Source organism: Esox lucius, chromosome 16 (genome assembly GCF_011004845.1).
Source record: "Esox lucius isolate fEsoLuc1 chromosome 16, fEsoLuc1.pri, whole genome shotgun sequence".
NCBI classification, from domain to species: Eukaryota; Metazoa; Chordata; class Actinopteri; order Esociformes; family Esocidae; genus Esox; species Esox lucius.
This window is the reverse complement of record NC_047584.1, coordinates 29,621,889-29,635,992: the sequence shown is the minus strand read 5'-3', so window position 1 is coordinate 29,635,992 and position 14,104 is coordinate 29,621,889. Positions and strand designations below refer to the sequence as shown.

The window sequence follows — 14,104 nt, the reverse complement described above, 5'->3', positions numbered from 1 at the left end:
TAGAAGAAAAAAACCCGGCAAATTTGTGGAGTCCGCGGGTGATTTCAGTATAATGTCAATGAAATCTGGCAACCATGCTCACCATAGTGCCAAATCTGAGCCTTACCACATAGACGACTAAATGTCACTAGTTAACTAGCGTATTTCCTATTAGCCCTGCGTAGTATTAGCTTCGGGCTAACAAAATTGCACCCCTGGGTATAGCATGTCAGTATGTCTACTATCCAAGAACTCAAGAAAGGAAGCTTTGTAATTAAATACCTCCGAACTATTCCCGTCAGATTACCTGTCATGGTTTAAAGAAAACATTGAATTATGAGCAGACGAGTGGGTATGTTTTCAATTACACCAGATGAGAAGCAGACTAGTAATTACTGTTTATCTCCTGCAGAGGCTCACACACACCCACACAGAGTTATTGCGACAAAAAAAAAAAACGCAAGATAACAAAGACCTACATTTTATTGCATGCTAACGCTAGCGAGTCTGAGTCGGTGTGGTCCACCGGCCTGTTTGAGTTGTAAAACAACACGGATGTTAATATTAAAGTATCACAGAGGTCGGCGCAAGTGCCGATAGAACACAATTATTTAATGATCAAACACGGCCCTGACAGCTTCATTAAAACAGGAGGCCGCGTCCAGAATGGCATCCTATTCCCTACATAGTCCACTGCTTATAACCATATTCCTACAGGAGCTCTGAGGGTTCTAAAGTGGCGCACTACAAAGGTAACAAAGGTGCGATTTGGGACACAACGATCAGTCAAGCTGTTGGAGCTCTTGCCTGCCTGCGTGTCACAGGTGTTTGAGTCCCAAACTGCACCACACTGCTCATGTAGTAGGGCGCTACGGGCGTGAGCCGTGCACTGTGAGGATCAGCGTGCCAGTTTCGACACATTCAAGTTCTAGTGTCAGTTTACGTTGCCACGGGGATCTCTCCACTATCGCCCAAAGACAGGAAGACAGTGCGGGAGCTCATCGAGGCCTCCTTAAAAAGGGGAGGAGACAGGTAATCCGGTAACCACACTCCAGCTGTGTCTGACCATTTCAGTTCGGGGTACATGAAGCATTGATCCAAGTTGGCCTAATTAACTGAAGTGGAGTATGCGACTAGGAAAACGTGCTAAAGGCGTATGGCTTAATGTGATGTACAGATGACGACACTGTATTCTCCGTGTAGCTATGGGTTCTACGGCTGTAAGCTCAGAGATCCTCAAAAGCAAACAGAATGTGCAACGTTAAACCAACATGAATGGACATACGAAGAGGACAGAGAAACCAAAACGACTGAGATGCAAAACTGGAATTTATTAAGTTACATAAGATTCAAATAACTCTTTAACATCTTTTGACTGGAGAACCTGAAATTCGCTCCATTCTATGAAAGATTCTCTTTTTGTTTTGTTTACGACACCTTTCGGTCACATGTTCAAATCTACCAATCACACCAGTCATAGGGCACTCAAACGGCACCCTATTTCCTAATATTATTGTTAGTGCACTTCTTTTGACCGTCGGCGCACTACGAATGTTGCCATTTACCATACAGACGTGTACGGAGAGATTTGAGCGGGTGTAAAAGGGCGTCTGCATCTCCTGGTCTCCTACTCGTCTTCTCTTCTAGCTGTTATGCCCTTGCAGAGCTTCAGCCAGGAAGAGCTTGCCAAGGTTCTGAGAGGTGAACTCCTTCACGTTCTGGCAGTAATTGTTAATTTGACCTATTGGGAGTGGAGACACACAAATACATTAGTGGATTAACAGAAGACGCGCACTAGCAGTAAAGTTAGCAGAAGTAAATGACTAGATATTTCATCAGAGGGGGATAAGCAGCTCTAGGTCAGACTTAGTGCACTTATTAGTGAATAGCGTGCCTTTGGGGAGTCATAATACAGCGGTTGTAATGTGAAGTCAGCAGAGGTGTAAATTCAAGAGACTCGCATAATGAACGTATTACGAGGGAACAGTAGGAGGATGGGAAGGAGAGTGCGAGAAGCCATGTGTCATCTTCGTCTCGGCTGCTCCACACACCTGCTATGAGGAGAGTGTCCATGCGAGGGGGCGGCTGTGGAGGTTTGAACATCTTGCTGATGTCTTCTTCAGGTAGAGGAGGTTCTCCCCTGGTCTGCCTTTGGGCATTCTCCTGTTGGCGCCGCTGGGTGTACTGAAGAGCAGGAAAGGGAGACAAAGATGAGGAAAGAGAAAGAGAGAGGAAGATGCTGAGAGTATGGCTTTAAGACGTGGCAGAGACAAACATATTAGATGTGCTGATATACCAAAGGGTAAATTAGAATATGTGCTGATATACTACAGGGTAGATTGGGCAATGTGTTTTGGTATACAACAGGGTAAATCAGATGTGTTGGTACGCTAAAAGCCAGGGTAAATCAGATGACATGTTGGCCAGGGTAAATTCAATGCGTCAGTGTCTCAGAGGCTTGGGGAATTTTGCCAATATACCAGTTAAGCGCTATGTCCCATGTGATGCATTGACCTAAGATGAGCTCTTAGCCATGGTATATTAGCCATTTACCAACCACCCATGCCTTATTGCTTGAATATACAGTTAGGTCTGAAAAGAATTGTTTTGTTATTTTGGTTGTTTACCAAAATATATCAAAGTAAAAAATGAATTTGGGCTTGAAGAGCAGTCTCTCAGCTTTAATTTGTGGGTATTTACATCCAAATTGGTTGTAGGAATGACAGCTCTTTAATATGTAGGCCCCCTCTTTTCCAAGGGACCAAAAGTAATTGAGCAATTCTGAATACATTCTGAGAAAAAGAGAACACACTGGTGAGCTCTGCAACACAAAAAGGCCTGTCCATGGAAGACAACAGTGGTGGATGTTCATAAGATCCTTTCCATAGTAAAGAAATATCCAGCAAGTGAAGAACACTTTCCAGGAGGAAGGCATATCATTATCCAAGTCTACCACAAAGAAGACTTCACGAGAGCAAATGCAGTGGGTTCACCACTGGGTGCAAACCATTCATAAGCCTCAAGAATAGAAAGGCCAGATTAGACTTTGCCAAAAAACATCTAAAAAAAAAGCCAGCCCAGTTCTGGAACAAAATTCGTTGGACAGATGAAACTAAGATCAACCTGTACCATGATGGGAAGAAAAAACTATGGAGAAGGCTTGGAACGGCTCATGATCCTGAAGCACACCACATCATTTGAAAACACTGGAGGCAGTGTGATGGCATGGGCATGCATGGCTTCCAATGGCACTAGTGTTTATTGATGATGTGGCAGAAGTATTCGGATTAATTCTGAAGTGTATAGGGATATATTGTCTGCTCAGATTTAGCCAAATTCAGCCAAGTCAATCACCTGATCTCAACCCGATCAAGCATGCATTTCACATGCTGAAGACCAAACTTAAGGCAGAAAGACCCACGAACAAACAACAACTGAAGACAGTTGCAGTAAAGGCCTGGCAAAGCATCACAAAGGAGGAAACTCAGCGTTTGGTGATGTCCATGCGTTCCAGACATCAAGCAGTCATTGCATGCAAAGGATTCTCGACAAAGTATTAGAAATGAACATTTTGTTTATGATTGTGTAGATTTGTCCAATTACATTTGAGCCCCTGAAATATAGGGATATTTTATGAAAATAGCTGCAATTCCTAAAAGTTTTTTATACAATATTTTTGTTCAACCCCTTGAATTAAAGCTGAAAGTCGGCACTTCAATTTCATCTCGGTTGTTTCATTTCAAATCCATTGTGGTGGCGTACAGCGCCAAGATTATGAAAATTGTGTCAGTGTCCAAATATGTCCGGACCTAACTGCAGGTATATGAGAAAATGACTTGTGGTATTCAGAGTTTCTATCGAAAAACGCTAAATTCTTTAGCAGACCCTATTGGGACCTAAAACATTTGGTATCACTTAGCAGTAATGTTTGAGATTGGTATAGAAAAAAGGTATTCAGGCATTATCCCTCTAAAATGCAGCCTGATCAGTGCACTGCACTGGGAACAAGGCCCTCGTGGAGATGGTCAGTGGATGAATCCCACTCAGCTGGAGGGTTAATTACAATTACAAAATCGTGACCTATTCACGGGTTGCCGTTTCGTAACTAATATTTTCCTCAGGCTTCCAGAGAAACGTCTCCCATCGATGGCAGACACTTTTTCAAATGTGGTTGGTCAAACCAATTTTCCCACCTGTGTGCCATAACGTACGTGTCCATACAGAACCAGGCTAATACTGACTAGGCGTCCTGTATTTGACCATACAGAACCAGGCTAATACTGACTAGGCGGCCTGTATTTGACCATACAGAACCAGGCTAATACTGACTAGGCGTCCTGTATTTGACCATACAGAACTGCACCGAACAAAGATTATAATGGCTAGAAATATTTTATATTGCTACAAAAAAGCAGCCTAATAACTATGAGAAATCCTTTATATTAACATACAAAACTAAGGTAATAAAAAATCTCTTATGTTACCACAATGAACCGGGCTAATAATTCCCTGCCATCTGCTTCATGCACTCCTGAATTAAGCATTCAATTTTTAACCCAAACAGAATTTATACTGACCAGGACATTTTAAAAAATGCATTGGGGTCATGCATGCTTTATATACTCAGCAAGTAAAAGGCTACATTTATACATCATTTAGCAACGTAACATTTTTTGTTAGAGAATGGAATACATTATTTCAAAAGTAAGCCTGTCATTAAAAGATGGCTCTCAAAAAAAGGGTGTTGCCCTTTCAGGACAGGCTGCTTTCTAAAGATATAGCTCTACAGTGAGGCAAACCAAGATGGCTACTGGGTATTTTTGTAGCTTTCATTTTCTAGACTATGAACAGTAGTCATAATTCTTTTGTCCAGGGCCAAGTGAGACAACATATGGTGTTCGCATCAGACTGAACAATGTAAACCATTTCCTTTAACATGTAGCGTTAATGCATTATTATTTTAATGTCTAGCCCGAACAATGGTCAGACTGTGCTTAACAGAAGGCGTCTAAGTCTCCTTGCAGGGCTGGACAGTGAGAGTGATGCTCACAGCAGTGGAAAGCCAAAGAGGGATGGGTACTTTCATATGTTTTACGTTTGTTCAAATGCACAATGGCCTACTGTCTGAATAAATCATGATAATGAAAACTGTAATCCACAATCAAAATGTGACCAAGCTACATTTCTTTCCCCACTGGCACCCGAGCGACCAATTACAAATTGGTGTTGCACTGCCAAGTCAAACGCAAATGTGAGTTATGATTGCAGCCTGACACCCTGACCTTTAATTGGCGGTGATTAAGATTTTCCTAAGTGCAGTGCCGTAGCTTGAAAACTGGATAACATTTTCAAAAGAAGGCAAATAATTGGAAGGAAACGTTTTTTTTTTTTACTTTTTATGTTGCTAGATTGAGTTAAACGCAGTATAATGTTAGCATGCTAGCTAGGCCTGAAGGGAATCCACCAAATCTGCCAGCTAACATAATTCCATCTACTTTTGACTGACTTTGTTATTGAACGTAATGACACAACGACAGCCAAGGCCGTTTCTGCTTTATTCATTTAGGAAAGGAATTAGTCTACAGCAGTGTGTCATATATTCTTGTATACTGACAAACGTGTATCTTTAAATACTGCACACAACTGTAATCACAGAAAGCAAACATGGTTTTATTCTAAACGGCACCTAGACAAAACATTATGTGCCACTGCTGAGCAGCAAAAGAGGTGTGATCAATCTGATCAGTCGGCAATCCACCACTAATGTCTGCCAGTTAGATGTCTTAAGTTGGTTAGCGTGGTTATCCATCTTTCTAATGTGTGTGGGAGTAAGACCCGGGGCAGAACAGTCGCAGCCAGCCAACGAAACACCGATCAGTGCGTACAACTAGATACAGTGTGCCTGTCTCGTTCACATTTCTCGTCTTTTTCTCTCTGTCCGTCTGGTTTGATAACTGGAATGGGACACGCACGCACGCACAAAACTACATCAAAATATGTTCCTTATTTCTCTCAGTGTGATATAGATGACGATGTACATATTTAAAAAGAGATTGTAAATTCTGTGGAGTTTAATCCTCCAAAATAACGCAGGTGTTGTACAGCGTGGCGTGATCACATATCAAAGTGGATAATCTGCTGTAGAAATGAAAATACATCAGTGATAATAAAACATTTTTCCTAATGAGTTACAGTACAGCTGTTTAAATATTCTGTGAAAACTGACAGGAAATATGAAACAAAATCAAAACAAATGTGCAATCAGATAGATTTAAAAAGTCTATTACAAAAACATTTATACTAAATATTAAAACAATGTTGTCAGCCCCAATCACACACCACCTTGTGGCTTTTGCAATACAAACACGTGCATTTCACACGTTTCTTGTTAGCAATACAACACTACAGCCTGCTCTGAAACTTGAGACCTCCCTCTTTTACCACAGTGCTTCAAAGGATGCAGGCCCATTCAAAACGACAACATTAGTTATGTTGCTATACAGCTTCCGATGTTGTCTCAAACAGCAGCGCTGGAGATTACATCAGTTACGTCCCTGCACTGATGTGGTATTGTGAAGAGCAGCAACGGAGAATCACGAAACAGGTTTGGGTCTTCTCATCTCCACACTAACACGCCAATTAACACTAGACACCGATTATTGATCCAGGTTTAAAGAAATGTTGGTCCAGAGACGACCCTCAATGAAAACAGTCTTACAGATATTTTGGGTAATAAGGTATGGTTTTTGGGGTGCACCACATTTGAATCCACCTCCTGCCTGACCTTTCCTTCCTCTTGTCGAGCAGTCCCAGAGCTTGGCGAGAGGATGGCGGGTATGATATACAGCGGTATGTTTTCTAATTTTATTACAGATCCCTAACACACAAACACAGACGCAGACGAATGGACTGCGTGGTGGTCGTGCGGGTCGGCGTGTTTGGCCTCACCTGGTGTTTCTGCTGCTGCTGTTTGCTGAGGTTGCGGCTGTAGGTGTTGTACTTGACGATGTCCTGACTCATGTCGTCCACCCGGTCCATTAGCAGCTGAAGAGACTTCTCCAAGTGGTTACTAAAGGGGTCACACACAGAACACATCACAGGGACAGGCACACACATCAGACAACAATGCCACGTCGCTAGAAATCAATCAAGAAGTACATTTCATATGTAAAAGTGAAAGGCAAGAGACGGGGGACTGTCTTCTTTTCATTTATGTTTCGGGTCGATTGGCATCCATGATAAAAGACTGAGAGCGTCTCACGAAATGCTCAAGAATTGTGTAAATTGAGGTAATTGTGAAAATTCTATCAAAAAAAGTTTCAAAGTAGTCTGATTTAAGTCCACAATTTCACGTCTCCCTGAACCCTAATCCTCTGTGCATTTTTCACTTGATCTGGCTGTGTCCATTAAAGAAATCAGTTGGGGTATTTTACAGTTATTACTTGAACTACGCAGTAAAGCACGGCTTAGGTTCTGTTAGCTCTGCAGAATGAGGACAGATGCGGTTCTCAGATAATAAATCACTTTAAACAACATTACTGTCTAGTGATCTTGGAATTGTACTGATATTTTTGATTGACAAACCTGAAAAGCAATTTTGCAAGGACAGTTCACATGGATCTTCTTGGCAAGCTAGCTGTAACTAAGCCAACACTTGGGCTAGCTAACCATTTCTTCAAAGTAAATACAGTAGAAATAGTCAAGATTTGTTAAGAATAACCATAGCAAAATGTGTAGGGCAAGCTAGTCACAGCTTGGATAGCTAACATTAGTTAGCTGGCTGCAGGCAGCATCAATGCCGTCTACCTACTTAACATTCATGCTACATGCCGCCCTACAATTTCTCAACTCAAACCTGTTGCTGGCTAGTTCTCTTTTTTAGCACACTGTTACCAGGTAAGTATGCCTACGACCACATTCTTACTAAGTAACGACCTGGGAACAATTTGGGTTAACCGTCTGGTTGACGGCCATAACGACACCTTTACACCTCGTCAACTTGGACATTCGAACCAGTGGCCGTTCGTTCACCGGCCCAATTGCTCTTTAACACTAGGCCAGTGGTTCTATCCGCGCACGGCAGAGAAGAATACCTAGAGAAATAGGGACGCATTGGAATCCATGCCAGAATTGTATCCGTGAATAATAAAATCAGTACAATGTGAATAAAACATTTCGACCACAAGACCCATTGCAGCATTGGAATCCATCATTTAATCCATCACGGGGTCCGAGGGGATCCGGATCAATTCTGAATCCCAAATCGATGTCCAGAACAGGATTGCTTACATCACCCGTTCTGTCATAAAAACAGTGATAGACTGCTGTGTGACGCTGACCTTGGTTTCATCTATTCGGCCAAAATGAAAGAGGCGGTGAATGATTTGAATGCAGCAGCAGCACTGCTTCATGCAATTTATATAATTCCCCATTCAGATGTGGATGCCTCATTGTTGGTTATTAACAAAGAGAGTAGAGATTGTCTGTAAGGCTTTTTCATCGGAAATAAACAGTAGAACCATCAATCTCGGTAAACACACAAACACATTCTTTTGACATGACGACGGCTTCCTCAGTAAACCGACTGATTAAAAAATAAACACCTTCAGATCAAAATACATATGTTGACCTAGTGGTAAAGAGTGAGTGCATCTACAGTACGTGCCTAACAATACAACCACTCAAACCTAGTTCTGAGTTCAAGGACTGGCCCCGGTCCAAATGATCGGTGAGTCAGCCAGCTGTGTGAATAGAAGCCTCTCTCTTCAGAAGCTTTTTTTTTTTTTTTTTTTACTTCCCTCTCTTCGCTGATCTACTCAACCTCAGACCACTGTGCTTTTTGCTAGACAGATTCCTCTTACATATCTTGTTCTCTCTTATACCATGCCCTCTCTAAACCCCGGGCGCCGGGTTCCTACCCCTTTCAGAGAAGGGTCTGGTCACAGCGGAGGGGCTGATGGGAAAGGACAAAACAATCAGGGTCAGTACGTCTCGAAAGGAATCCCAGAATGAAGGGAAATAATGGGAACGGTGCAGACCGAACAAGACGTTCTCAATGGAGGCCAACACTAGGAACCGCGACATCATGTTGACCAGGGACGTGGACCTACCCCCCCCACTTGTTGGCCTGTGGCGGCAAGCAGAAATGACACAGCAAAACGGAAGAAAACTAAACACGTCACATAACATCCTTCTCAGATTATGACAATGACAAATGCGGGCGATGTAAAGAGGGGGGGGGGGGGGATAAAAAAAGGAGCGTTCTGACAACTTCAGAGAACAATTTGACCTTGCAAGATGTCTCACTAGCGCTCCGTCATCCGACCCACTCACATCTCCAGACGTCCCGAAGAAATTGGAAAATGAAAAAAAAAAAGAAACTCCTCCTCCCTGACAGTTATCATCGGGGCCCCCCCCCAGGGGCGTACGGCCGAGTGGCTCTGCACAGACACGATAACGGTCATCTTTGAGTTTGGTGACGCCGCCGCAGAGGAGGTGGGCACACTGGGGATACTGGATGAGGTGGTCACCCTGGAGATGCTGGATGAGGTGGTCACCCTGGAGATGCTGGATGAGGTGGTCACCCTGGAGATGCTGGATGAGGTGGTCACCCTGGAGATACTGGATGAGTTGGTCACCCTGGGGATGCTGGATGAGGTGGTCACCCTGGGGATGCTGGATGAGGTGGTCACCCTGGGGATACTGGATGAGGTGGTCACCCTGGAGATATTGGACGAGGTGGTCACCCTGGAGATAGGGAGCCAGGACCAACCCCCTCATCCCACCCCCACAACATCAGCACAACAAAGGTGGTGATTGGACTTGAGGAACCAGAGGGTGCACACCTCCCCCTGGGGCTGCAGTAGAGGGTGTCTGCATTTCGGACAAGCTGAGGACTCACTACGTGACTGAATGTTGACAGTGGAGCCTAACAGGAACCTCCCGAGGTGACTCCAGAGATTTGGCTCGCCACCCAGGCTCCTCTCCTTATGCTGACCCTCCTGTCCAGCTACATCTAAGGCCGTGGTAGACTGCTGACAACCGGACCTGTCTGACAACCGGACCTGTCTGACCACACAAACTGACTCTGCTCGACTGGGTACACTGGGCAATTTCCAAGCATATTTATCCACAAGTACACATTTTAGAAAAACTCAACGGTTATGAAATCGTGATTTCACTCAAAGGTACCATTTTGGTTTACATGTTCCGTCCACAAGAGATTAGCAATCTACAGATGTGTTTAGAGACACACACACAAACACACCTGCTGGAGAGGTTAAGTAGCTCATGTTTGTCAGCAACAGTGGACTTCTCCTCCAGCTCCCACATCAGAACGTTGATTAGGTGTGAGTTCTTGATCACGATGGGAACCTCTTCAAACATGTGTTCGAACCCAATCATAGCCTTCTTCAACCTGGGGAGGGAGAGAAGACATTCCGCTCTGCTCAACTGAAGTCAAAGTAATCAGCCTAAAATGTTTCCTACTGATTAGTAACATCGGTTTAAGAAACAGGTCCGTTTTCGACAGCAGGCTTGTCACACAGTGAAGTGAGGAAAATTCCACAGAAACAAATGTCTAGACTAATTCACCACAGTCACTCTTACCGTTAGTTTCTAAAGATCACAAAACCTTTTCAGGCATATGCAACATCAAACACCCTCACATGAAAGAAACCATAATGGAAAATGTTTTTTTTCCCATTATGGGCACCCCCCCCCCCCCGCCCGAAAATAAATACTGCATATTGTTTAGTTCCCCACAAAATAATGCATTTTTTATTTTATTTTTTAAATAAAGGGATTTCATCCTAGCCTTGTGACTGGGGTGGTTTTGTCCTCCTCACCGTCCAATCAGCATCTTACTCAGAGCCAGTGAAGAGAGCACAACAGTGCCAAATATTCAGCAACGTAAATTAAATACAGCATTTCCAACTGCAGTTTCAGTGTTTGTTAAACGTGTGTGTGTGTGTGTGTGTGTGTGTGAGAAACTAAACAAACAAAAGATAGGGAAAAACCTAAGAAATAAAAAAATCTAACAGCCCCTTTGAGTGTTATGCATTATTGACTTGGTGCATTTTATAATTTTTTTAAAAAATCCTACAGCCGTTTTCTGGTTAATGTAACATCAGTCCGGGGGGAATCCTTTTTATGAACTCAGATTTCTGGAATCTCGAAATAGCTCTCATTACGCATATTTTCAGATGCAATTTAAAAGCCATTACCAGTAGCCTCCGGGTCAGAACCATGCTGTGGATAAACAAAACAGCCTGGCTGTTTGTTTGACGGCAACAACACGGCGTTATAAATCACTATTATCACATGGCTGACACCCCCTTGGGGAGACTCACAGAACATTTGGAATCTTCTGAAGGGTGTGTAAAAAGCACAGTATTGATGACGAATTCTTATCAAAAAAAAGGTGCAGTTGGTATGTGAGTGTGTGTGTGTGTGTGTGTCATCCAGGCTTTTGTTTGCATGTGCGCCTGTGTGTACTTGGGTGCTGTGTGTGAGTGTTCATGCCTTTGTCCTTGCCTGCGTGTGAACAGACGCATGGTGTGCGCGTGTGTTTGTGTGTGTGTGTGTGTGTGTGTGTGTGTGTGTGTGTGTGTGTGTGTGTGTGTGTGTGAGCGTGTGTGTGTGTTGGCCAGACTCACCCTTCGGCTGAGAAGTCCTTCTCCTTGCAGATCTCCATCAGTTTGGGGGTTAACCTGTAGGCCTTCAAGGACAGGGAGCCCTGGGCTGTCTTAATGGGATCTAAAGAGGGGGATGGAGGGATGAACAGAGAGAGAAACAGAGGGAAGGTGGGAGGGAGGAACAGAGTGCATTAGAGACAGATAAGAATAAAACCATGTTATTTGTCTTGAACGGATCTCTCCTCATTTCAAACCACGCCCACGATAAGACTAAGACAAAATAAGATTAAGCAAACCTTTCCTTTCCAACAACACACACCCACCCACTTGACCAGAAAGGAGAACTGTTCACTTTGCCTCCGGTAAACGATCAGATGCCGCTCAGAATTGAGTGTTATTCATATACGTTGATGAACAGGGGGTTCTAAACGCCACCTCTACCCGAAAACAAGACTCTGAAGGGCAGGACGGGGGCTAAATGACACCCTATTCCCTACAGTCCCCTACGCTACATCTGACCTCTGTCAGCCATTGCATTATTAATTAACATTACATTAACGCTGGCCCTTAATTAACCATGAAGACTGAGTGAGTTCTGGACGTCCTGACAGTCAGTCAGAAAACATTAATCTAACGTCACGTCGGTGTTCAGCGGTTAAAATGAGGAAATGTGACACGGGCTGCATCCCAGAGGGCCCCCTATTCCCCACAAAGCTCCGGTAAAAAGAAGTGCCCTACGTGGAAATAGGGAGCCATTTTGGACTGACCCCCAGTCACCCTGAAGATGCCTAAGGACAGCGGACTAATGGAGGAAGTGCTGTCAGGGCAACATCGTTACAATTTAATCTTCAAGTCGTTATTATTCCGGCTTTGGTTAACACGTAGTCAGGCGAGGCTGCCGACAGAGGAACAGTACATGACCTGAATCACGTCATCAATCATCATCACCCTTATTATTGTGGCAACAAGCTGGGGCGGACTGGCCATCTGGCATTTTGAGCAAATGCTTTTCCATCTTCATACAAGCGAAGCGTCTTGCTTTTTATAGTTTAAACATATATATATATATATATATATATATATATAATCTGGATTTAAAAAAATTGTCTGCTGCCGAGTTCCCGAGCGATGCAGCCCCATTGTGATCCGTGTTATCTCGGTCACGGTAAACCGACCCTGTCCGGGAGTCCCTGTAAGGGCGGTGGAAACCTTTGGTGGGTTTGGGCAAACTTCCCGGCTGACCCGGAAGGAAGACGGAAACCCAGGCAGCCAGGCGGGATGCGCAACGATCAGGGGGGGCGGGGTCACTGGGATGAGGTCAAACAGAGGAAATGCGTCGGAAGGACGGACCCCCGCTCCCAACCAGTCCCTACCGACAAGCCATTCCTCAGGCCTGACCTCTGACCAAAACCATGCCGTCGGGAAAAGCTGATGGTGAACCAATGAAATCTCTGGCCTTTTTAGCGAGGACGCCACCTGCGCCGGTGTCAGTCCCCAGGCTCGTCACCATGAATATATTCATGGATTTAAAAAGAGACTGACCAACGCACCTCATTTCCCCCGTTGCAGCTGTTGTTGGGTGTCTATGGCCTGAGCCAGCGCCATGCTAGATCTGCTTAGTGTTTCCACCCTAAACAGAAATCGCTGTGCGTCCGAGACAGACCGATAACTCACCATAGATAAGGACCACGGACTCTTCGATGGCGTGCTGGTAGCTAAACTGAGAGTCCAGAAGGGCCCGGCTGACAAAGGAGCCATAGTAGGTTGACTGGTACCAACCCACATGCAGATGGTCAATGTTCACATGACGCAAAGAACGCATCATCTCCATCTGGTACTGAACTAAAGGGAGAGAAGGGGGGGAGAGAAGGGGAGGAGGGGGGGGGCGAAAGAGAAAGCAAGACAGTTAAGAGACATTTGTACTTTTTCAATTCATCAGATGGGTTATAAATACACACTGAATCAGCCATCATCCACTCCTGTTGTAACACAAGCACACTCGCGCCAACACACACACACTGAATCAGCCATCATCCACTCCTGTTGTAACACAAGCACGCTCGCGCCAACACACACACACTGAATCAGCCATCATCCACTCCTATTGTAACACAAGCACGCTCGCGCCAACACACACACACTGAATCAGCCATCATCCACTCCTGTTGTAACACAAGCACGCTCGCGCCAACACACACACACACTGAATCAGCCATCATCCACTCCTGTTGTAACGTGGGAAGGTTTTCTGACAGATACTCTGTCGCTAGTGAGGTCTGAAGACAATGTCACACTCGTTGTGTGATGGAATGATCCGTGATGCAGGAAGTCTGGTTCTGATGTCCTTCAGGCTCCATGTATAAACAGAATAAGAAAGTAGATCATTTTATTGTTGGATAGCAACTGCATCTCACACTGGCACCTAAACAATTCCATCACCAGCGACAGCACTTGTTAGGCCGAGAGCGCCATTTCGTTACCAGCTAAAC

At 44.3% G+C, this 14,104-nt stretch overlaps 1 protein-coding gene across 1 annotated transcript in view; it reads right to left on the bottom strand.

The window, feature by feature from the left end:
• Positions 1-1,504: 1,504 nt before the first annotated feature.
• The window catches only part of LOC105023501 (eukaryotic translation initiation factor 3 subunit H), a 34,450-nt gene continuing 21,850 nt past the window's right edge, over positions 1,505-14,104 (bottom strand). Inside the window, exons 3-8 of the mRNA XM_013137933.4 lie at positions 13,290-13,457; positions 11,637-11,736; positions 10,247-10,396; positions 6,928-7,048; positions 2,031-2,163; positions 1,505-1,720 (exon numbers count right to left, since the gene is read on the bottom strand). Coding sequence (XP_012993387.2) covers positions 1,623-1,720; positions 2,031-2,163; positions 6,928-7,048; positions 10,247-10,396; positions 11,637-11,736; positions 13,290-13,457 — 770 coding nt within the window. The 3' untranslated portion in view covers positions 1,505-1,622. The remainder of the gene's footprint in view (positions 1,721-2,030; positions 2,164-6,927; positions 7,049-10,246; positions 10,397-11,636; positions 11,737-13,289; positions 13,458-14,104) is intronic.